Source organism: Petromyzon marinus, chromosome 40, assembly GCF_048934315.1.
Source record: "Petromyzon marinus isolate PM22_M1 ecotype Great Lakes invasive population chromosome 40, UKy_Petmar_22M1.pri1.0, whole genome shotgun sequence".
NCBI classification, from domain to species: domain Eukaryota; kingdom Metazoa; phylum Chordata; class Hyperoartia; order Petromyzontiformes; family Petromyzontidae; genus Petromyzon; species Petromyzon marinus.
In genome coordinates this window covers 1,157,501-1,182,118 of record NC_133706.1, presented here as the reverse complement: position 1 = coordinate 1,182,118, position 24,618 = coordinate 1,157,501, and the positions used below count along the sequence as shown (strand labels likewise).

Genomic DNA, 24,618 nt, shown 5'->3' with positions numbered 1-24,618 from the left:
TCGTTTGGTACAACAAAATAACAATAATAATAATAATCCCGTGAGCGGAACATTCCTGGGGCGTGGGGCAGCGCCGTCACTGCCGTCGTCTGGTTTATGAACGCATTCCACGTCTGTCCACACGCCCATCAGCTGCCAACTTAACGCTCGTAACAAATACATGAATAAGCCGGCGAATAAATGCAACGGAATACAAGTTATTTGGCCAGTGACACATTTGGCAATTGTCTTCGATCGGTGCGTTGTGAGAGAAGAAAGTGCATCGCTGTTAAGTAATTACGCTGTGTGTGTGTGTATAAGTGGAAATTTAAACCTGAGTTTCAACATCGCTTAAACATCCAGCTGAGTGATATTTTCCTCGAAGTTATTATGGCCCCAGTGACATTTGTAGCTTGAGCTGTTGTGTGTCTTTTAGCAGTCAAGGCTGACCTTAAACACCCTCTTTGTGGATCTTTCACAGAGCCATTACACGCGCACACAGCACACGCACACTGTTTACTTGTGCTCCGTTTTGTGTGGTCTGCCAAGGCCACGAGTGTCATTACTGCACACAGGAAGCTAGTGTTTTCATCTCAGATGGTGTGCCTCGGATTTCAGGTGGTGGGTGTGTGTGGGGGGGGGGAGCAGTGGTGTAGCGGTTAGCGCTACTTTATGAACCTGGTGACCCGGGTTCGATTCCCACTCACGGCCAACGCCGGTGACGATTATCTGAACCGGTCCCGGGCCTCGCCTAGGTCGACTCGGCCTCAAATGAGTACCTGGTACGGTGTGTAAACATCGCCACTGGGGAGACAAAGGCGGTCGGGCGTGGTACTGGGCACCCACCCCCTGGTGTGCCGTGCCGGCCTTCATAGGTGCTCGCAAACAGCACTTGCCCCAACAGTCTATTTTGGCTATGTCCTCAGGTCATGCATAAACCAGTCATCTCCGTCAATGAACCTATAACACCTGGGTCTGTCCCATGACCTGCCACAAGGCCTCAAAGTTTACCTAGCCTGGCAAGGGTGCCGCTGTGACGTCACCATCAATTTGTAATGAATGGACATTGTGATCGTGGTGCTGCCGATGATGATTGCGATGGTGCTGCTGGTAATGATTTCGATGGTGGTGCTGATAATTATTGTGATAGTGATGCTGCTGCTGACGATGATTGTGATGCTGCTGCTGACAATGATTGTGATGCTGCTGCTGACGATGATTGTGATGGTGCTGCTGATAATGATTGTGATGGTGCTGCTGGTGATTGTGATGGTGCTGCTGGTGATTGTGATGGTGCTGCTGGTGATTGTGATGGTGCTGCTGGTGATTGTGATGGTGCTGCTGGTGATTGTGATGGTGCTGCTGGTGATTGTGATGGTGCTGCTGGTGATTGTGATGGTGCTGCTGGTGATTGTGATGGTGCTGCTGGTGATTGTGATGGTGCTGCTGGTGATTGTGATGGTGCTGCTGGTGATTGTGATGGTGCTGCTGGTGATTGTGATGGTGCTGCTGGTGATTGTGATGGTGCTGCTGGTGATTGTGATGGTGCTGCTGGTGATTGTGATGGTGCTGCTGGTGATTGTGATGGTGCTGCCGTTGTTGTGACGGCCACGGCGGGCGGCGTTGATGCTGTGGTCCCTCTTGCGCCCGCTCAGACATCGACGAGTGCCGGATCTCTCCGGACCTGTGCGGGCACGGCGCGTGCGTGAACACGCCCGGTAGCTTCGAGTGCGAGTGCTTCGAGGGCTACGAAAGCGGCTTCATGATGATGAAGAACTGCATGGGTATGCCCCTGTGCGCAGCACGCTATCACCCTCGGGGCGACGTCACTCCGTCATGTTCCCCTTCGATGTGATCACCGGTCGATTTTGTACGAGACTCGGTGTTAACGCACCGCAAGCGCCAAAACAAACAAAAAATTATTAGTTTCTTCCTTTCCTGCAGAAACGTCAATTGTCGAGCTTAGCGGCAGCTAAAATTTGTCCATAGCAATTCCTCTTCCGCCGTAACGTTATGAGCGGGCTGCGCGGAGAACACGTGCATGCGTGGGGATCTTTCTTCTTGAGGTGGGTACTGGCAGCCTCGAACTGGTACTGGCCGCCTCGAACTGGTACTGGCAGCCTCGAACTGGTACTGGCCGCCTCGAACTGGTACTGGCCGCCTCGAACTGGTACTGGCAGCCTCGAACTGGTACTGGCAGCCTCGAACTGGTACTGGCCACCTCGAACTGGTACTGGCCACCTTGAACTGGTACTGGCCGCCTCGAACTGGTACTGGCCGCCTCGAACTGGTACTGGCAGCCTTGAACTGGTACTGGCAGCCTCGAACTGGTACTGGCCGCCTCGAACTGGTACTGGCAGCCTCGAACTGGTACTGGCCGCCTCGAACTGGTACTGGCAGCCTTGAACTGGTACTGGCAGCCTCGGAGTGTTCCCAGGGTCCCCGCGCATGCGATGATCGTTTTTTTTAAGTGTTACCAATCTGTCCCGCTTGGTGCCAATGGATAAGAAGGCAATTTAAACTTAACTTTACATTTTTTACAATGATTTTACCAGGTAAGGCCCACTGAGCTATGTAGTTCCTTTTCAGAAGCGACCTGGCCATCACAAATGATAGCTCTGAACGAAGTGGTGTATCACGTGGAAATGTATAGCAGCCAAACGTTTTTAAATGTGCAGGGGAAAATCTGGAGAAAAATCCATACAATCACGGGGCATGCAAACTCCAAATAATCAGAAAAATTTGTAAACACTGTCATAGTGTTCCATCGTGTTCCGGGAGACACCATTGCAAGCAATATCTCACAAGGGATTATCTGCGGGGGGAGGGGTTGGGAGGGATGGGAATATTATTTTTAACTTAGAAAAAAATTCGGCCCTGGAATATGATATCACAGAATCACTTGTAAAGGTATTTCAATCGGCCTCTTTATGCACAACTCAATGGCACATCTGTTACATGCACGGCAAAGCGTGTTTGTTGAATGTCACTCACATGAAAATGTTAACATTGGCAAAATCAAGTGGAAAAACTCGAACGTAATTCTCGTCGGGGTGCGTGTGTGCGCACATTTGTGCGCGTATGTGTGTGCGCGTGTGCACTTGCGTGTGTGTGTGTGTGCGTGTGTGCACTTGCGTGTGTGTGTGTGTGCGTGTGTGCACATGCGCGTGTGTGTTCGTGCGCACGTGTGTGTGTGTGTGTTCGTGTGCGCGTGTTTCCTTGCGTGGCAGACGTGGACGAGTGCGAGAGAGACCACTCGCTGTGCCGGGGAGGCACGTGCGTGAACACGGACGGCAGCTTCAAGTGCCTGTGCCCGCCGGGGCACGAGCTGACTCTAGACGGATTTGCCTGCGTTGGTAAACCACGCGCACGCATGCCCACGTTCGCGTACCCCCCACTCGTAACGCCCCCGCCCATAACCCCTTCCCATTCACAATCCCACGCTGATCCCTTCCCCATTCACAATCCCACGCTGTCCCCTCCCCATTCACAATCCCACGCTGTCCCTTCCCTATTCACAATCCCACGCTGTCCCCTCCCCATTCACAATCCCACGCTGTCCCCTCCCCATTCACAATCCCACGCTGATCCCTTCCCCATTCACAATCCCACGCTGTCCCCTCCCCATTCACAATCCCACGCTGTCCCTTCCCCATTCACAATCCCACGCTGTCCCCTCCCCATTCACAATCCCACGCTGTCCCTTCCCCATTCACAATCCCACGCTGTCCCTTCCCCATTCACAATCCCACGCTGTCTCTTCCCCATTCACAATCCCACGCTGTCCCCTCCCCAAGCCCACCCACTTGGAGCCGCTTCCTCTTGTGATCGGTGCCAAGCAGTCTCTGCTCTCCTCGTTAACCTTGCGCCTCTCGTTTAAACGCATCCAGATGCGGGGAGCGCAAGGTACGATGTGCGTGTGACGGCCGTGTTCACTGCGCACGCGACGATCCGCCCACCGAGGGCGACTCTGGCGCTCGATTATTTTTGCACGCATCGATTTAATGATTGCGTTTTAACTCGTACAACTGTTTCACGATGCCACAGAACAGAGTGAACGGGACAGCGCGATAAGAAACACGGCAAAAGGATGAGCAGTAGAAATGTGACGGTAAAAACATAAACCGAGGCAACAGATAATTAATTCTTGACTGAAACTGCTCTCTCGGATCGTTGCGGTTCATCGGATCGTGAGTTAGGGGTGAGTGACTGCGTGCCTGCTGAGCCCTCTACGTGCTGTTGTGAGTGTCTACACACTCATTTCACGGAGTTGGGCAATCACCTTACAAATTAGCGTGTTTATTCATTGTATTTTAAACATAAACGCTTCCGCTGTCTTCTCCCTCCCTCTCTCTCTCTCGAGAGAGAGGGAGGGAGAGAGAAGATCCGTGCGCCCGTCCCTCCGGGGTCCGTGCGGGGCTGAGTTTCCTGCTCAGAGCCCAGTGTGGGGTCCTCCACTGATGGATGTGCCCCATCTTAGTGGGGGGAGGGGGCAGCTGTGGAGAGCACCCAGAGGACAAATTGATGCCCCGCTGGCAAGACCGGCGCTTACCCTAATTAACAGCGGAAGCCTGAACCTCGTTTGACCCCCATCCGCCTAATTTTCCTGGAAAGCCCTGCGCTCCTCTCGCAAACTCTCCGGTAGCTAATTACGCGGCGCTTTCCGCCGACTCTTCACCCCGAGCGCTTCCCCCTGCTGGCGGCCGCCCGCCGGCTCGCCGCCGACAATCAGCGGTGGGGTTGCACGCGTGGGCGATAGTCGTTTGCTGGAGGGCCCTCCGATCACGCGAACGCGTGTGGGCCTCGCCCCGGTGTCCCGTGGCGACCGCCCCAGTGCCTGGACGCGGCAGGCGAGCGGCGGCCGCGTTTCCATCGCGATTATTCGTTGTCGCGTTTTTTTCCTTCCTTCCTTCCTTCCTCACAGACGTGAACGAGTGTTCGCTGAGCGACAGCCTGTGCCGCAACGGGCGCTGTGTGAACATGGTGGGCACCTTCCAGTGCGCGTGCAACCCGGGCTACCAGGCCACGCGCGATCGACAGGCGTGCGTCGGTACGTGCGTCCGCGCGCGGGACACCGTCGTCATCCTAGACTCCCCCGGCACCCGCTTTGCATGCAGCCCAAAGACCTGCGACCAAGTTGACTGACCGAGCTGACTCAGGGCGCCGGGAGCGCGCGATCACGAAGTCGACCGACTGGACAGACGGCCGTTTCGTTCACGCCGAGCTCCTAGCCTCCCCTGCCAGAGGACCGGCCGCGCCGAGCGCGCCCGGGAGCCGCGATCGCACGAGGATTGAGGACGTCCGAGGAGGCTGGGCGGTGTCGACAGTGGACCGCGGTCAAATGAGCGCACGGCTCAAAACAACAAGTGGCCGCCCGCGTTGTGCTCGTGTCCGCCCGCGCTCGCTGCCATCGCGCCGCGTCGTTGCTCACGTTGCGCGCCCTCCCTCCCGTCGCGCAGACATTGACGAGTGCACCATCCAGAACGGAGGCTGCGACACGCACTGCGCCAACGCCGAGGGCAGCTACGAGTGCAGCTGCAACATGGGCTTCGCCCTGCTGCCCGACACGCGCACCTGCGCAGGTGAGGCCCCGCACCGATTGGCCCGCACCGATCGCCCGGCTGCTCCGTCTGTATGGGATAGAGTGTTTCCCCCTTGCGCGAGTGGATTTTCTCCGGGTGCTCCGGTTTCCTCCCACCTGTAAACACTTTTTAGTTGATATTCATATTCTTAGCTCTTTCGGTAAAGTCACGTTGAAGGGAAATAATAAAATATATATAAAAAAATTCTCACGACGTTTCGACCATAACACAAACGGTCGTCATCCAAAAAAGAGACCTGATGGTTCAATGAGCCACTCTGTCGACAGGAAAGCTACCCATACGGATGCTTCATATCCATGCGGAAGAAGAAGAATAAGATTTGATCATACGAGGTGCAGACCCAGGTCCTACTTATCGCTGCTGCTGTTGTTTTTATGTTCTATAACATGAACGGATTTCTTTAAAACAGTTTTTCGCGTTTAATTTTGATGTCATTCCCCCGCGCCTCTGATCAAGCACGGTTGGCTATATACGGTGCGAAAGAAGTACGCTTCGACGTCTGGTTGAAATCACCGGTTGCGTTGTTGCCCGTGATCGATTCTCGCCGCCTCCGCCGCCAGATATTGACGAGTGCGAGGACAGCCCGGACGTGTGCGAGGGCGGTCAGTGCACCAACGTCCCCGGCGACTACCGCTGCCTTTGCTACGACGGATTCATGGCCTCCATGGACATGAAGATCTGCCTGGGTGAGGCCGCCGTGTCCGCCCGCGCCTCTCTCCCCCTCCGCCGAGGGCCGTCCAGCTCGCGACGCCTGCCGGTCGCCGGGCCCCATAGAAGGGGTCGTCGCCGCGGGAACGGACCCGAAGGACCGTAGCGAGGCCGTGACGAACGCGTTCGCGCGTTTCGGTTTGGCGAGTGAAGGAAAGAAATCGGCGGGAGATAAATCCGCCTCCTACGCGTTCCCATGCCAGATTGTGTTCGGTTTCGCGAGCGGCTCGCTCCTTGTATTTGAAGCGGTTAAGAGGTCGCTGATTAAGCGTTTAAAACGTGGCTCCCGCGTGCGCGACACAGCGAGGGGAAATCAGAGAAGTTCTGCGAGAGCTACAGAACGGGTCACGACCTCGGTCTACAGTAGCCCTTCCTCCACCCCGCTTACACCCGTTTCGTTCCACACGACGTGTGTATCCCGCCGCTGTGCGACACAACAGGATGTAGCTTCTTCATGGCGCAATCGGTGTACGATGACCGCGAGGCTTGATGAGCCGGTGACCCCGACGCTGACCCCCGGCTACCCCGCCCCCTGTCCCCGCCCGACCTGGTTCGCAGATGTGAACGAGTGTGACCTCAACCCAAACATCTGCCTCTACGGCGACTGCGAGAACACGCGCGGCTCCTTCATCTGCCACTGCCAGAACGGATTCCACGTGCGGAAGGGAACGTCGGGGTGCACGGGTGAGGCTCATTTGCACTACACACGCGCGACGTGCGTGTCGTAGGCCCGCGGGTGATAAAGCAATCGGCAGAGCAACGAGTCGTCGTGTTTTCATCGCGTGAAAATAAAATGTCGTTTCGATCCGTCACACTGCTGGCCCCACGGTGCATATATGGAGGCCGCTCCCACCCTTGCTGTAAAGAAACCCCACAGCATTTGTCTACGAAGCCGCGCCTCCGCTAAGACTCTGAAAGTCAAAACAGGCCCAGAAGTTTTGCCTGTTGAAACGATTGCTACTTGCAAAACATTTATTCAATAGGCCGATGGACCAAAAACGCGATTGTGTTATTACTTGGCGAAGCGGATAACCGCCTCTCTCGCGTCCCCCCCTCCCCGGGCCTAGACGTGGACGAGTGCGAGATCGGAGCCCACAACTGCGACGTGAACGCCGAGTGCAGCAACGTGCTCGGAGGCTTCCGCTGCGTGTGCAACGACGGCTGGGATGGAGACGGGGCGCGTTGTCACGGTGAGAACCCCCGTGACCCTGTGACCCCGGAGACCTGCAGCTCCGTCAACGTACGGCCTATCGACGGGGGCCACGCAGAGAATGGGGGGGGGGGGGGGGTGGTGAATGGGGAAATTATCCCCAAGCCTTCCAACGAAAGAGAGCCCCACAACGGACCTATAAGCGGGCCCCACGTGGCATTCTGCCCCGAGGCCTCCGGACCTTGCTTCTCAGACCCAGCTCTTCGTGCAAGTGTTTTGCAAGGGGCATTAGAAATGTAGCTGTAAACATTAAGAATATTAAGTTTATATTCTGTATATTTGTAATTGTGTGTGTGTCATGGTTTTTTAGTGTACGAATATGTAGACATGTACCAGGGTAAGTCCTCTGCTCAAGTGGTGTCGAAGTTCGATTCTCGCTCACTGCCAACATCGGTGACGAATATCTGAACCGGTCCTGAGCCTTCCTTAGGTCGACTCGGCCTTAAATGATTACGTGGTGCGCTGTGTAAACATCCGTACCGGCGAAGCGAAGGCCGGCGGCCGAGCGTGGTGCAGTCCACCCACCCTCTCGTGCGCCGTGCGGGCCTTCACAGGTGCTACTCGCCAACAGCACTTATCTCAACAGTCAGCTAAAGGCTATATGGGGGGTCTTTGCATCTATGTTATTGTAATCGTGCGCGTGCGCGCGCGTGTGCGCGTGCCCCGCCGCAGACGTGGACGAGTGCGGCACCAACGGGACGCACAAGTGCAGCGCGAGCGCCGACTGCGTGAACACGCCGGGCTCGTTCCGCTGCCTGTGCAAGGACGGCTTCTCTGGGGACGGGCACTCCTGCTCAGGTCGGGCCTCCGGGCGCTCCACTCCCGATCGCCAATCCACCTGGGCCGCGAGCACCCTGGCCCCGCTGATTGCTTCTCCCCCTTGGCTCTTGTGGCGGTTGGGGCTTCATCGCCGATGCCCCCTCGCAGTGGCCTCTCCGCTTCTAGGTGTCCGCCGTGAGCGTCGTTCAACGGAGATTGCTTCCAGCCCGTCCGGCGTTTTGACGATTGGCCTGCAGTCAGAACCTCTTCCACGAGGTCCCTCCAGAGTTCCCTCCTTCGCCATCCTGGTCAAGTCGCCTCCGAAATATTGTAGTTTCCCCGCACTGCCCTCGCCTGAATTGATAGCCTCGGTTTCTTTGTCGGGGCTTCCTTCCTCGTTCGTTGCATTGCTCTTCACACGGAAACGTTCAGAATTCTCCCGAGGGTTTTCCTTTGCCACGGCCGCGATTCTCCGCTCCCTCTTCGCCGGGGGGGGTCGCTGCGCGTCGGATCGTTCTGACGACGTCACAATGCCGGTAACCGCTCTCCCCTCGCCCCCCTCCCCCCCCCCCCGCGAGCCAGACATGGACGAGTGCGCCGACAACGTGGACCTGTGCGAGAACGGGCAGTGTCTGAACGCGCCGGGCGGCTACCGCTGCGAGTGCGAGATGGGCTTCGCTCCCAGCGAAGACAGCAAGGCCTGCCAGGGTACGTCGCGCCGTCGCCCCCCCCCCCCCCTCGCCCCCCCTCCCCCCGCGGGCCGAGTACGGTGCTTGTGAGCGACTCTTCGTGCTAACCCCCCCTCTCCCCCCGCCGCCCACCCCCCCCCAACAACAGACATCGACGAGTGCGCGTTCCACAACATCTGCGTGTTCGGCTCGTGCCAGAACCTGCCGGGGACGTTCCGCTGCGTGTGTGACGACGGCTACGAGCTGGACCACAGCGGAGGGAACTGCACCGGTGCGTCGGCACGGCACCGCCGGGATCCTCGGGCTCCGTCGTCCCACAATTACCCCTCCGCCCATCGTCGTTATTGAACCGGCGTCGTTGTTAGAGCGTTGTTATTAAACCGGGTTCGCAGGCGCTTCGAGCCAATGGGCTCACCCTTGATGGGGTACTCGCGCCTCTGAGTAGTTGCCCTCACTCAGCGAGACTGAGAGAATACCGAGTTATTGCCATCGATAACATTTATGAGAATAAAAAAAAATATAGCTCTGTGCCGGGGCCACCGAAGGATAGGTGCTCTCCACAAACAAGGCAGAGTAAGTTGGATTTTTTTTATCGAATTCAGGTTATTTCAGACTGTTCATCGTCGGCATTGTCATCATCGTTTTTAAAATGTCTGTATGCACATCATCATCGGGTGTCAAACAACACCTCGGACATCCCTCGCAGACGGGATGTTCCATCGCAAGGGATTTTTCTCGGCGAGATATATGTGGTCACAAAAGAAGAACAGGCTTCACCCTTCCTGGCAATAACATAGGAGGTGTTAGGATGTTCAATCGCCAAACAGACAACACCTACTGCAAGGGCATACAAAATAGGTGTAGGCCAATCAGTTTTAAAGACATTGCGTATAATATCAGAGAATGTTTGTTTCCATAAGCACGTGTGGTTAATGCGGACTTGATGCCTTGGCATAGGTGTCTGTTGTCTATTTGGTGTTTGATCATCTGAACACCTGCTGTGTTATTGCCAGGAAGGGTGAAGCCGATTGTTATTTTTTTCATCATTTTGAAACTGGCAAAAAGGTCCAATAGATGTAATATATAAATATATATGTAAACTCTCCAGCCATGGTCAATCCGCTGCTGGATGAAGGCCTCCCCCCAAGCCGCCAGCTGCCGCTCGTGATCCTGCGACGTAGCAACTCACCTGGCGCCTGCGCGCGAGCTGATCCCATTGCTCCGCCTCTGATCGAAAATATTTTTTATTTAGTTTTTTTGCAAGCGACACACTGGATGAGCGATGTTTTCGGAGCGCGGGGAACAACGGTGGCGCGCCCCCGATGTTTGTAGACGTAGCGTCGTGCTGGAGGCCTCTGTGCTCGGGTGCGGCTTTGTGGGGAGCGGCGGCGCAGCAGCGCTGCGGATCCGGCGAGCCGAGTTCGATTCCCCGCTCACGGCCACCGCCGGCGGCGATTATCTGAATCGGTCCTGGGCCCCCTAGGTCGGCTCGGCCTCGAAATGAGCACCTGGTACGATGTGTAAAGATCGTTACTACGGAGACAAAGGTGGTCGAGTGTGGCGCTGGCCACCCGCCCTCTCGTGTGCCGCAGTGTCGGCCTTGATTGGTGCTCACTAATCAGCACTTGTCCCAACGGGCTGTTAAGGCTACATGGGGGATCTTCGTCATATACGCCTCTGCGAGATCAGACCAATATTTTGGTTATTGTATGCAAACAACGGAGCCTCGTTAATTTGGAAAATGAAGTTAGCGCCAAGCTGTCCTGCGCGCGTGTGCGTGCGCCCGCTGTGACACCACGTGCAATGCAACCGTTTGAAGATTTGATTTGGCTCGCAGGGAGACGCGAAGAAGGCTGCTTATTTGCGAGAGTTTTTGCCACTTAACACGAACACCGTGGACAAAATAACCGCCGGCAAAGAAATCACCCACCTACCGGTACCTGCAAATGAACCGGCTCCTACCGATCATATCTGTATTCGAATTAACGACGTGCATTTCGCCTCGATGACGGCACGAGTTGTGTTTGAGGGTGACTCGTGGCTCTACCGTCTCCCACCCAACAGGGAAATTTAAAGGCGTGAGCCACAGCAGTGCGAACGTGGCCGTGCAAACCAGAACTGTGGACCGTAAAGTTCAACCCGCCGTGTTCTGCGTTCCTTCGACAGAGGAAAAATAATGACACCTACTCTCTATCCTAAAGCCCTCTCATCGTGGCTTGCGGACCTTGACATCGGCATTTTAGCTCCTGGATGTGTTGCTGCCATCATGCGCAAGGATAGAGAGCAAGCCGGCTGAGGCGTTGCCTCGTAGAGTATCAAGCAGCGAGTCCTCCACCCCCCCCCCCCGCTCTCCCCTGCCATCCGCTGACGGAGGACGTCCTCCGCTCGTGCGTTCTCCCGCTCGCAGATGTGAACGAGTGCGGGGACCCGGTGAACTGCATCAACGGCATCTGCGCCAACACGCCAGGCAGCTACATCTGCAACTGCCCGCCCGACTTTGAGCTCAACCCCACGGGCGTGGGCTGCGTCGGTGCGTACCGACGGGGCGGGTCGCTCCTCGCCGTGCGCCGGCCTCGCATTTGTTTTTGCTCTGCACTTTTAACTTCTGTTCTTGTTTCCGGCCAGTTCCTGACGTGAGCAGCGGCGTTTTCGACGAGGCATAGACCAGTGTCCTACACTAACATTTTCAGAGGTGGGGGGGCCACGTTCGCCGATAAGACATCATCACAGCGCGAGGGCCGCCACACATTTGAAACCATTGGGGTTTAACAGCAGCACGACGGTGACGAGGGCTATCGTCACGTTTTGTGCATTGTCGGGGGCCGCACCAGAGGCCACCAGGGGGCCACCAGCGGCTCGCGGGCCTTGCGATGAAGAACGCTGCGGTAGACGAAGGCCGGACGGTGCAGCGATGACGACGGGCCTCCTCGTCGCGGACCGCGTGGGCACCAGCGCCCGTCTCGCCGAAACGAGGCCAGGGTCGGCCACGCTCCCTCGGCCTCGCCGCGGACATCTGTGCTTTGTCATCCTTGGCCTCCGCCAAGTGTTTGTTATTTCGTTAATCGTTTTCACATACTTCTTCCCCCCAGATTCAGAATGCATATGTTATTTTTAAAATCCCACCACGTGACAGGGCTTGCATGGCCTGTGATCAGTCAAGGAGATGCGTCCTAGGCGAGCGTGCAGGCATTCGTGTGCACGTGTACGCCCTGACCTACTTCATAGCCGAGTCCGCCCGTCCACACTCGCACCTGGATATGAATTTGGCCCAGACATTACAGCTGTGACACGCCAAACTGAAGCCTGCCTCTGTGTGCGTGCATACGTGTGAGCGTGCGTCTTTATACGTGTGCGTACGCACGTGCACGCGCCTGCTTGTGATTGTGTAAGTGCTAAATATATAGGCGCTTGTGTACATGTGCAAGTGTACGTGCGTGTGTGCTGGTAAGAGGGGCGGGAGTGTAGCGAATATCTGAACCTGTCCTGGGCCTCCCCTAGGTTAACGCAGCCTAAAATAAGTACCCGATGTGGTGTGTAAAGCATCAGATCTGGGTAAACAAAGTGGCCGGACTTGGCTTTGGCCACACCACCCCTTCCTACGCCATTGCGCCCTTCATAGGCGCTCCTTAACAGCACCTGCCCCAACAGTCTGTTCAAGGCTAAATACGGGGATCTTCGTCCTTGTGCCACAGACACGCGTGTGGGAAGCTGCTTCTTTGAGCCGGAGCCGCGAGGCGACGGGGGGTTCAGCTGCAGCGCGGAGATCGGCGTCGGGGTGACGCGCGCCTCCTGCTGCTGCTCGCTCGGACGCGCCTGGGGAAACCCCTGCGAGATCTGCCCAGCCTCCAGCACAGGTCAGAGGTCACGAGCTCATGGGTCCGGCCTCCCACGTGTAAAGGGGCCTTACAGACAGGCTTTGTTCCTGCTCACAGTGCTTCCTGTGACCCTCCTCAATGCTGCTACTGCTGCTGCATTCCACAGATGAGTACAAGACCCTGTGTCCCGGAGGAGAGGGCTTCAGGCCAAATCCAATCACAGTCATCCTGGAAGGTAACACTTATTACACGTTTACATTTAACATGCCTTGGGCAGAAGTTGGCCGGGTGGCCTAATAGGGCTACTACTTTGTCCGAGACTGAGCCGGTACCACGTGAGATCCTTGCTTTGAATTTGGGTCTCAGCCATCGCTGTGAATAAGAGGTGGAAGGTTGACCAGGTCGGCTCAGAGGCCACAGACGCTGAGTTGGAACCGCTGAGATCCTGGCTGAGTTGGCACCGCTGAGATCCTGGGTTCGAATCCAGGCAGCTGCTGCCTGCGATTAAACCGGGTCCTCAAGTGTAGTGAGTTGATGGTCTCGGCCCCGCCACCAATGACTACACCCATTACGTTCACTTTAAGTTCGTTGACTTCCATCTATGGCAATTCTAAATTTGGTGTTTTTTGACGTATGCAGTGCGTTTGTTGAAGAGATTATATACAAGTTTGGTGTCCCTGGTCGTGATGATGAAGCCCAGGGGCCCACAGAGACGTTCAGCTACGCAAATTCCAAATGGGAATTTTCTTCCCCTCCTGCCACGGCGCCAAGGGAACGATCGGAGTTGAATTTGGAGGAGACGGAAAATTCGTTTTTGTTGCGGCTGCAATTAAACTCTTCGTAAATGCAATTTATACGGGACTATATTTGTATGATGGCCGCACTGCAGCAAAGCCCGACATATACGTTACAGACTACAGGGCTGCTGTCACAGATTGCGATTCGAACTCCGCTTTGCTTCACTTTCATAGCACGTGATGTTACTTAGCGGGGCCAATTTCGAGGTGCCTGACGCTTCATGCAGCTGTTGCTATGATTCGTTGTTGCCCGAGCGAACGTGCCACTTGTGTGTGTTGTATTTATGTTGAACTTCTTTTGCACCGTACGTAGCCACCGCACGTAGCCAAGCGTGATAATCGGAGGTGCGGGGAAGGAAAACAAGTGGTCGCGCAGCAGTTAGTGCACTCCGCTACGAACCCGATCAAACGAATTCCCTTCCCGCTCACGGCAATAGAACAGTGGCGAAGATCTGAACGTGTCCTGTGCCTCCCCTAGGTCGACTCTGCCTCAATTGAGTACCTGGCACGTTGTGTCAACATCAGTACTGGGGAGACAAAGGCGGCCGGACGTGGCGCTGGCCACTCACCCCCTCATGCGCCGTGCCGGCCTTCATAGGCGCTCGCTAACAGCACTTGCCCCAACAAGTTGTTCCAAGGCTATATGGGGGATCTTTGCCTTTGTGTGTGTGTGTGTGCGCCATCCATGCAGACATTGACGAGTGCCAGGAGCTGCCGGGGCTGTGCCAGGGTGGGAACTGCGTGAACACGTTTGGAACGTACATGTGCGTGTGCCCGCCTGGGTACTTCCGGAACGAGCGCATCTGCGAGGGTGCGTACCGCGCGTTGCCGCCCTGCTTGTGCGCCCATCCCGCGCCCGTCCCGCGCAATCTCTCGGCTCGTGCGTTTCCACCGAAGGGAGATCATAAAAGGAGCAAGCGGCAACGTGATCGGTCCTCGCTTGCGCGGCCCGTGTGACCCTAGACTCCAGTGGTAAGGATTCGGTGTATCGTGCACCGATGTGTTAACACTCGCGAAACTCGCTAGGCCACTGCACAGCCTAGATGGCCATGATGTAAGCTGAAACTAAGCTATTTTATTTGCCAGCTAAAGCCCACTAAGCTATTAGTTATTTTTCAGAGGCGACCTGGCCACACACAAGTGGCTTGTATCTTCATCACGTAATCTAAACCCGTGTTGATTCTAAATGTGGTGGGTGGCAATACCGCAGGGAGCCAGAGAAAATCCACATTACCACCACAGGGAAGGAGAACTTGCGGACTCCAAATATACAACAGGCATCGCCAGGGTCCAGGATTGAACCCACGACTTACTGCGTACTAGGCGAGGAGGGATATGATACCTCACCATATAATAAGTGGGCAGTATAGCAAGTGGGTTCTTGAATCCATTTGTGTTGAACTTTTGGAGAGGCCATCTTGCATTCTCTCCGGGTTCTCCAGTTTCCTCCCAAATAAACTAAAAACGAGACGAAACTATTTCTATTTTACCTGGTAAGGCCCACTGAGATATACAGCTCTTTTTCAGAAGTGACCTGGCCGCAAATGATAGCTCAACGAAGTGGCGTATCATCACGTGGAAATTTCTAGCAGCCAAAATACGCTAAACGCACGTTCATTCTCAATGTGGAGGGAATAACCGGAGGACCCGGAGAAGAATCCATGTCACCACGGGGGGAGAGACGCCACGAACTCCATATATAAAAAAGGTGTCAGGGTCGGGATCGAACCCACGACCTCCTGCGTACCGTGCGAGGGAGGTAACACCCCGCAAAACGCGGTGCCACAAAACGCAAAATACAAATGGATATGGAATTGGCTAAGCTCCCTCCACCCGCCCTGCCGTTCCCATTGAGTTGAGGGCCCCCTCTTTGAGACTTAAGTGACGCTTTCCAAGCTCAATAGAGGATATTCTAATTTGTATTACCAAACCGCTCGCGTATTTCAACGCACCTCTTTGCTGTCCTGCACGACGCGTGTGTCGCCTTCCCGAGGCCGCCACTCGCCGGCAGCACCCCCCCCCCTAAGCGTCCGCCCGAGGCTGCACGGCGTAATCTCCGTCCCTCTCGTTTGTCTGTCGGAGGCAGACATCGACGAGTGCTCGCGGAGCCCCGGCGTGTGCGGCCCGGGCACGTGCTACAACACGCTGGGCAACTACACCTGCGTGTGCCCCTCCGACTACGTGCAGGTGCACGGAGGCAACAGCTGCATGGGTGAGAGCCGGCCGCTGCCAGCGCCGGAGGGTCGGTTCGTCCGTTTCTTGTGTCCACGTGTGGGGGTGGGGGAGCTGCCCGCAGCTGAGTTCCAGAAAATGTCCCCTCCCCCCCACCCCCCCCCGGAGAAGGGTCGGGGGTTTGACGCCCCAAGATAAAATATTCAATGGGATACTAAACCGCCTTGTGCATGGCTATATGACTAGAGTGGTTGGTAGGGCTCTGTTATTTGCTTCGCTTGTGTGTGTGTGTGCTTGTGTCTCTGTTGTTGTGCGTGTGGGGAGCGGTAGTGCAGCGGTTAGCGCACTGCACTATGAAGCCAGCGACCCGAGTTGGAATCCTGCTCACGACTAACAGTGCCAGGGAATATCTGAACCGGTACTGGACGCTCCCCTAGGTCAACCCAGCCTTAAACAAGGACCTGGTGTGATGTGTGAACATCGTCACTGGGGACACAAAGGGGGCCAGGCATGGGGTTGACCACCCACATTTCATGCCGCGCTTCATAGGTGCTGCTCGCGAACAAGCACTTGCCTCAATAATCTGTTTCAGACTATACGGGGGATCTTTGTCTTTGCGTGGACGTGTAACGGGGAGTGGAGGGGGTTAATTGGTTCGCGCACTGCGCTGTGGAACCACTTACCTGGGGGGTGCGATCCCTGGCCATGGATAATGCCGATGTCTTGGGGGGCCACCTCACCCAGGTGAACCTCTGCCTTAAACGAGGAGCCGGTGTGGTGTGTAACCTTCAGCACAAGTGGAGGCACGGGTGGCCGCACAAGTGGAGGCACGGGTGGCCACGCACGGTGGCCACCCGTGCCCCCGCTGCCGTGGACTGATGGCTTTAATTGGCGCTCACGATCACTTTCGCCGGCGGCCTTTGCGGTTAAAGAGTGGGCGGCCTGATGATTGTCTTGGCATGGGTGGGAAAGTGGTGATGCAGTTGTGTGCACGCACTGTGCTACTGTAGTCCTCTTCGGCTGAGTTATACCCCCGGCCATGTATCTATCGGTGGGGAAACCGATACCTCGGCCTGTTTGGGGCCTCCAGAACAGGCTGCTCTAAGTTTTGTTTGCTCGGCAATAACTCGAGTTGCGTGCTTTGATGCACGCCCCGCCGTTGCGTGCAGACATGCGCAAGAGCTTCTGCTACAAGAGCTACAACGAGACGTGCGAGGGGGAGCTGCCGTACAACCTCACCAAGAAGATGTGCTGCTGCTCCTACAACGTGGGCAAGGCCTGGCACAAGCCGTGCGAGGCCTGCCCCGCCCCTGCCACCGGTAACGCGACGCACCCGTCCAGGCTCTCGCCCGTCCGGTCTCGTCCTCCTCTCCTGAGGTCTTACCCGGTTAAGCAAAATACGCTTGAAACATTGTCACGGACGCGCGCTTCAGCACACTCGTGTGGGACCCGAGCCTCCGCCGCCTTTGCTGCGGTTGGACCACCCTGACTACCCTCGACAACCGCTGCCAAGCTTGGCTCGCCGTCAGATTTATTTTTTTTCCCCACTAAAGTCAGGTTCGGGTAAAATTCGACGAACTGAAATGGAATTGTTTTGTTTTCATAGAAGGAATTCTGAGAAGCCGATATTACACAGGCCAAGGATTAGACTTGGGGTCCACTGGGAGACGTATATCGGGGTAGGAGCTCCGGGAGAGACGCGCTCGGAATCTCTGGGTCCGACCCTGCCCGTGATGCAGGGTCCCGGTTGGTTTGTTTCGTGAAATCGGTCTCTGGCATTGCTTAACGGGTGAGAACGAACGAGGTGGGATGTAGCCGCTTGCTGCTGCTGCTGCTGTTGTTGTTGGTGTCCCCCCCACCCTGCCCCACGCTGGGTGTTATCGTGGCGGCGATCGTGGCGCGGTGCCCGTTTGTTTTGGCGCCCGCGCCGTCGGGGCCCCCGGCGAGTCGGCAAGGGGGGGAGCCGCTCGCTCCTGCCAAGAAAACGTCCCGCGGACGTCCCGCGGACGTTTCGACGGCGCGGCGTATTGGGAGCTGACGCGAAAAAAATTCAAACTTTGGCCGCGCGTCGTTGCGCTCCCCCGGCTGCGTTTGTCCTCGGCGCGTACTTTTCTATGAAATGTGGAAGAAAATCGAAAACTACTTCTTGTTGTTGTTGTCGGGGGTCTGCGCCAAGAGGGATGAATGGAGAGAGAAGACAAACAAAACCAACGCCCTAAACAACGTGGAAGCAACATTTCTTCACGAGTCTTGTCAATGTGGTCGTGCGTCGTCGCTTCTCTGTTGCAGCGGGGTACACGCAGCTGTGCGGAAACCAGCTGCCCGGCTTCATCATTGACATCCACACGGGCAAGGCGGTCGGTAAGTCCTGCACGTGGATAGAGCCCTGTGTTGCCCCTGGCCGTGTGTGTGCGCGTGGGGCGGATGGTCGGCGGTGTGGGGAGCGGCAGTGTGGTACGCTACAAACCCAGTGACCCGAGATCGATTCCCTGCTCATGACCCACAACAGAGGTGAAATATTTGAACCCGTCCTGAGCCCTCCCCCCCCACTTCTAGGCTGACTCAGCCTTAAATGAGTAGCCGGTGCGAAGTGTAAACATCAGCACTGGGGAGACAAAGGCGGCCGGTGCGTGGTGCCGGCCACCCACCCCCTCGTGTGCCGTGCCGGCCTTCGTAGGTGATCCGCTAGCAACACTGCTCCCAACAGTCCGTTCCCACAGTCTGCTCAGGCTATACGGAGGATCTTTGTCTTTGTTCATTGGTGATCTACATTGAATTCATGGCCATCAACTCCCAATTAGCGTCCGCACACCGTCTTGTGTATAACCCTCAGGTGGATTCAGCCTTAAATGAGTACCCGGTGCGATGTGTGAACCTCGGTGCCGGGGCAAAAACAAATGGGTCGTGTGCCAACCGCATGACTCCACTCGTGCCGTGCCAGCCACAGTAGGCGCTCCTGGTGGCGTTGTAATCCCAGCACCGCGGAGGCAAGCGGCGAGGGTTGGCGGATCACGCTCGCCCGTGACGGGGGCATCGCTGCGTTGCCCACCCCGCGCACCCGTGGGGTTTTCTTCCGGGCTCTCGAGCTCCCTCCCACGCGTGTAAAGAACTGTGCCGTGAACGGAGTTGGCCAAAAGTCTCAATGTAGGACAACAGAGCTCAAGCAATTGTTAGCGCCGGTTCTGGCTGCCTCTGGGTCGTTCTGTGCTCTGAGGCTGAATGGAAACTGTGATCGTTATGAATTCTAAACTATTATTATTATTTTGTTAGACTGAAGTGGAATGTTTGTGGGTGCGTCATGGGGTATGGGGCGATGAATTTCCCCTTCACCCAAATTTGTTAACAGACAACAAATTACTCCGCGCCAAAGGGCATCTAGTCTGGCTTAGCTGCCATTGTGACCCCACCACTACCACCACCACCACCACTTGTGGGTGATCGACAGCTGTGCTTCTTCTCATGTACCTGCATGCTTCTATCCATTATCGTTATGGCCTGCTTGCTTGGAGGTGTCGCTTGCTTTTATGGTTATAACGATGATGATGATGACGATGATAACGATGAATATGACGATCATAAAGATAATGATGATAAAAATGATGACGATGATGATGATGACGATGACGATAATGACGATGATAAAGATGACAACGATGATAAAAATAATGATGATGACAACGATGATAACGACGATGATGACGATGATCACGAGTGCGTGCCGGTGACCTGCAGACATCGACGAATGCCGGGAGATCCCCGGGGTGTGTGCCAACGGCGTGTGCATCAATCAGCTGGGCAGCTTCCGTTGCGAGTGCCCCATGGGCTTCAGCTACAGCGATCAGCTGCTCATCTGCGAAGGTCGGTCGCCTGCCCTGACCCACGCTCGCCACGCGTCATCGCCGCCATCGTCGCGCTACGCATTCACCCGCTCGGCACCCGGGACCGCACGTCATGTAAACCAGCGCTCCCCAACCTATCTGGCACCAGGGACCGCACGTCATGTAAACCAGCGCTCCCCAACCTATCTGGCACCAGGGACCGCACGTCATGTAAACCAGCGCTCCCCAACCTATCTGGCACCAGGGACCGCACGTCATGTAAACCAGTGCTCCCCAACCTATTTGGCACCAGGGACCGGTTTCGTGGAAGACAATTTTTTCACGGACCGGGGGGGGGAGGGGGGGTTAATCTTTGGGTCTTTCCCCCTTTTCAAAGAAGCTCTCCAGCGACGTTTGTTTTTTACTCTTTGTGGCTACTAGGGGTTAGAGCTTGTGGGCTTACTCATTGTGGCTACTAGGGGTTAGAGCTTGTGGGCTTACTTATTGTGGCTACTAGGGGTTAGCTTGTGGGATTACCAACACTGTGACTGAGACAAGGGCGCAGTGTGGGAAAAAGGCGCGGACGGAAGTGGTAAATAATAAAATAATGGGGCGGGCCACGCGCGGACTAAAATAAGTGTCGGATTCTGACTTCTTCTCATAAGGAGCGCACAACCTAGATCCCTCGCATGTGCAGTTTACAGTAGGGTTCGCGCTCATATGAGAATCTAATGCCGCCACTGATCTGACAGGAGGCGGAGCTCAGACGGTAATGCGAGCGATGGGGAGCGGCTTTAAATACAGATGATGAAGCTTCATCTATCAATACAGATGATGAAGCTTCATCTATCAATTCAGATGCTGAAGCTTCATCTATCAATACAGATGATGATGAAGCTTCGCTCCCTCCCCCCTGCTCACCTCCTGCTGTGCGGCCCGGTTCCTAACAGCCCACGGACCGGTACCGGTCCGCGGCCCGGGGGTTGGGGTCCCCTGGTGTAAATACCAAGCAGGCCGCATGGATGTTGACTTCCTGGCGCCTGGAAATAAATTCCGACCAGGTAAGGCTCTGCGGCAGAGCGAGCGGGCTTCGCAATTTGCGACTTCAAAGCCCGATTGGCGGTAGACTAGGCTCGCCATCCCTCAGGGGTCGATAAGAGGAGTACCACTTTGTGGGGCAGTGAACGCACACACCAAGTGCAGTCGAAACGTCTGTGGCGTTAATGCGTTGCCGGTGGCCTCGTCAGCATGGCAAGGGCCGGCGGGGCGGGCGGGGGGCTGCCCCAGGCGCCCGGCCCGACGGAGGAGCCCCCCGAACGAGGAGTCAGATTGCTGGCGACAAATAAAGCAGCGACAGCAGCAAGACTTTACAGCGCTGCTTTAATGCTTTAATGCACGTTTCCCTGACGCGTGAAAACGTCGCTTAATTTCAATCCGCGCCGATGCCGCCGCTTTACTTGGCCACATCGCGCCCGCCCCCCCCGCCCTCCCCATCGCAGACATCGACGAGTGCGTGAACGGCGACACGCTGTGCCAGCGCAACGCGGACTGCATCAACATCCCGGGCGGCTACCGCTGCGAGTGCGGCGCCGGGTACAAGCTCTCCCCCGCGGGCGCCTGCATCGGTGAGGAAGGGAGAGCCGGCGCTCCGCTCACGGGCACCGCGCTGCGCTCACGGCTCGCGCCAAGGACTTCCCGGCCCCCGTGCCCTCGGTGACCCGCGGCCGTGGCACGAGCGGGCGACGAGGTGGGGAGAGCCGGGCGGCTCGGGGAGGGCAGTGCCACGTCGCAGCGAGCCCGGACGCGGTTCACGCTCTGGGTTCGCGCACCCCGACGCGCTTTCCCACGGGGGCCCTTGGCGGGCCGACGAGGTGGGCTCGGTGCTCGGCATCAAGGTGCCGAAACGATGCCTTGGCGTATGATGGGCTTCTTGCCGTGTGAGCGTGTAAAGAGTCGGAGCCACACACTTTTATCCGGGCCGACACTGGAACCAGCTGTGATGTAAACTTTAAACACATTTTCTTTATTTTTACCAGGTAAGGCCCACTGAGCTATTTGGCTCTTCTTCAAAAGCGACCTGGCTATCACAAATGATAGCTCAACGAAGTAGCTTATCGCGTGGAAATTTATATCAGCCAAATACTCCAAACGCGTGTTGTTGATTCTAATTCTGGGGGGAAGAACCAGAGGACTCGGAGAAAAATCCACGAGACCACGGAGAGAGAGAGAAACCGCAAACTCCAAATATGCAGCAGGCGTCAGGGTCGGGATCGAACCCACGACCTCCTGTATACCAGGTGAGGTAGTTACAGTGAGGGAAAAAAGTATTTGATCCCCTGCTGATTTTGTACGTTTGCCCAATGACAAAAAAAATGATTAGTCTATAATTTTAATGATAGGTTTATTTGAACAGTGAGAGACAATAACAACAAAAAAATCCAGAAAAACGCATGTCAAAAATGTTATAAATTGATTTGCATTTTAATGAGGGAAATAAGTATTTGACCCCTCTGCAAAACATGACTTAGTACTTGGTGGCAAAACCCTTGTTGGCAATCACAGAGGTCAGACGTTTCTTGTAGTTGGCCACCAGGTTTGCACACATCTCAGGAGGGATTTTGTCCCACTCCTCTTTGCAGATCTCCAAGTCATTAAGGTTTCGAGGCTGACGTTTGGCAACTCGAACCTTCAGCTCCCTCCACAGATTTTCTATGGGATTAAGGTCTGGAGACTGGCGAGACCACTCCAGGACCTTAATGTGCTTCTTCTTGAGCCACTCCTTTGTTGCCTTGGCCGTGTGTTTTGGGTTATTGTCATGCTGGAATACCCATCCACGACCCATTTTCAATGCCCTGGCTGAGGGAAGGAGGTTCTCACCCAAGATTTGACGGTACATGGCCCCGTCCATCGTCCCTTTGATGCGGTGAAGTTGTCCTTTCCCCTTAGCAGAAAATCACCCCCATAGCATAATGTTTCCACCTCCATGTTTGACGGTGGGGATGGTGTTCTTGGGGTCATAGGCAGCATTCCTCCTCCTCCAAACACGGCGAGTTGAGTTGATGCCAAAGAGCTCCATTTTGGTCTCATCTGACCACAACACTTTCACCCAGTTGTCCTCTAAATCATTCAGATGTTCATTGGCAAACTTCAGACGGGCATGTATGTGCTTTCTTGAGCAGGGGGACCTTGCGGGCGCTGCAGGATTTCAGTCCTTCACGGCGTAGTGTGTTACCAATTGTTTTCTTGGTGACTATGATCTCAAGGCAGCTGGTCCCAGCTGCCTTGAGATCATTGACAAGATCCTCCCATGTAGTTCTGGGCTGATTCCTCACCGTTCTCATGATCATTGCAACTCCACGAGGTGAGATCTTGCATGGAGCCCCAGACCGAGGGAGATTGACAGTTCTTTTGTGTTTCTTCCATTTGCGAATAATCGCACCAACTGTTGTCACCTTCTCACCAAGCTGCTTGGCAATGGTCTTGTAGCCCATTCCAGCCTTGTGTAGGTCTACAATCTTGTCCCTGACATCCTTGGAGAGCTCTTTGGTCTTGGCCATGGTGGAGAGTTTGGAATCTGATTTATTGCTTCTGTGGACAAGTGTCTTTTATACAGGTAACGAGCTGAGATTAGGAGCACACTCTTAAAGGAAGTGCTCCTTTTATACAGGTAACGAGCTGAGATTAGGAGCACACTCTTAAAGGAAGTGCTCCTAATCTCAGCTTGTTACCTGTATAAGAGACACCTGGGAGCCAGAAATCTTTCTGATTGAGAGGGGGTCAAATACTTATTTCCTTTATTAAAATGCAAATCCATTTATAACATTTTTGACATGCGTCTTTCTGGATTTTGTTGTTGTTATTCTGTCTCTCACTGTTAAAATGCACCTACCATTAAAATTATAGACTGATAATTTTTTTGTCAGTGGGCAAACGTACAAAATCATCAGGTGATCAAATACTTTTTTCCCTCACTGTAACATCTCCTAGCCACCGTGGCTCCATGGGGTCAATTTAGAAACAGGAATGGGCAGTGAATGTCGTCGTCCCCAGCTTGGGTCGCCCCCAGGGTCCCCCTCGTTATTAAAGATCCATTGCGGAAAACCGCTTCCATACGCCCACGGGGGCAAGGGAAACGTTCCAATACGAAATTCAAAAGTTTTAACGCAATAAAGCCACCAGTCAAGTCACCACGACTTTCCCAAATGGGCTATCGTGGTGTTGAGGATTTGTTTCCTTACACTGACGATGTTGAGCCTGTGCCGTTGTTTGTGTGTGTGTGGCGTGGAAGGGTGGGCACAGCGGTTAGCACACCACACTACAACCCCAGCGGCCCAGGTTTACAAGTTTCCACTCACGGCCGATATCTGAACCAGTCCTGGGCGTCTGCTAGGTCAACTCAGCCTCAAATGAGTAACTGGTCGGGCGTGGTGCCGGTCGCCCACTCGTGTCTCGTGCCGGCCTCCGCCGGTGCTACTCGCTAACGACACTTGCTCCAACGGTCTGTTGAAGGCCACGCGGCGGGGGGTGGTGGATCTTTGTCCTTTGTCTGTGTGTGGGGCAGATCGCAACGAGTGCAGCGAGATCCCCAACGTGTGCAGCCACGGCGAGTGCGTGGACACCCGGGGGAGCTACCGCTGCCACTGCCACAACGGCTTCAAGGGGACGGACGACAGCACCATGTGCATGGGTAACCACCGCCACCACGCCACCAACGTCGCCACCTTCACCACCACCGTCAACACCACCGGCACCACCATCGCCACCTTCACCACCACTGGCACCACCATCGCCACCTTCACCACCACTGGCAACACCATCGCCACCTTCACCACCACCGCCACCACCATCGCCACCTTCACCACCACCGTCACCACCACCGTCGCCACCACCGTCGCCACCACCGCCGCTACCGCCACTACCACCACGCCACCACCGTCGCCACCTCCACCACCACCGTCAATACCACCGGCAACACCATCGTCACCTTAGCCACCACCGTCGCCACCACCATCGCCACCACCACGCCACCACCGTCGCCACCTTCACCACCACCTTCACCACTACCGTC

The 24,618-nt window shown here is 55.6% G+C and overlaps 1 protein-coding gene across 4 annotated transcripts in view; it reads left to right on the top strand.

The window, feature by feature from the left end:
* Positions 1 to 24,618, top strand: part of FBN2 (fibrillin 2) — a 140,806-nt gene that overhangs the window by 91,796 nt on the left and 24,392 nt on the right. For 2 of the 4 annotated variants that reach the window (XM_032968705.2, XM_076073002.1), the window contains 20 exons: positions 1,635 to 1,763; positions 3,210 to 3,335; positions 4,904 to 5,029; positions 5,439 to 5,561; positions 6,143 to 6,268; positions 6,849 to 6,974; positions 7,358 to 7,480; positions 8,173 to 8,298; positions 8,842 to 8,967; positions 9,097 to 9,219; positions 11,356 to 11,478; positions 12,641 to 12,802; positions 12,930 to 12,998; positions 14,252 to 14,371; positions 15,647 to 15,772; positions 16,902 to 17,051; positions 18,022 to 18,093; positions 19,465 to 19,590; positions 21,050 to 21,175; positions 24,112 to 24,237. In XM_032968705.2, the coding sequence (XP_032824596.2) occupies positions 1,635 to 1,763; positions 3,210 to 3,335; positions 4,904 to 5,029; positions 5,439 to 5,561; positions 6,143 to 6,268; positions 6,849 to 6,974; positions 7,358 to 7,480; positions 8,173 to 8,298; positions 8,842 to 8,967; positions 9,097 to 9,219; positions 11,356 to 11,478; positions 12,641 to 12,802; positions 12,930 to 12,998; positions 14,252 to 14,371; positions 15,647 to 15,772; positions 16,902 to 17,051; positions 18,022 to 18,093; positions 19,465 to 19,590; positions 21,050 to 21,175; positions 24,112 to 24,237 (2,454 nt within the window). The remainder of the gene's footprint in view (positions 1 to 1,634; positions 1,764 to 3,209; positions 3,336 to 4,903; positions 5,030 to 5,438; positions 5,562 to 6,142; positions 6,269 to 6,848; positions 6,975 to 7,357; positions 7,481 to 8,172; positions 8,299 to 8,841; positions 8,968 to 9,096; positions 9,220 to 11,355; positions 11,479 to 12,640; positions 12,803 to 12,929; positions 12,999 to 14,251; positions 14,372 to 15,646; positions 15,773 to 16,901; positions 17,052 to 18,021; positions 18,094 to 19,464; positions 19,591 to 21,049; positions 21,176 to 24,111; positions 24,238 to 24,618) is intronic. The other 2 variants (XM_032968706.2, XM_076073001.1) reach the window with 2 other exon arrangements.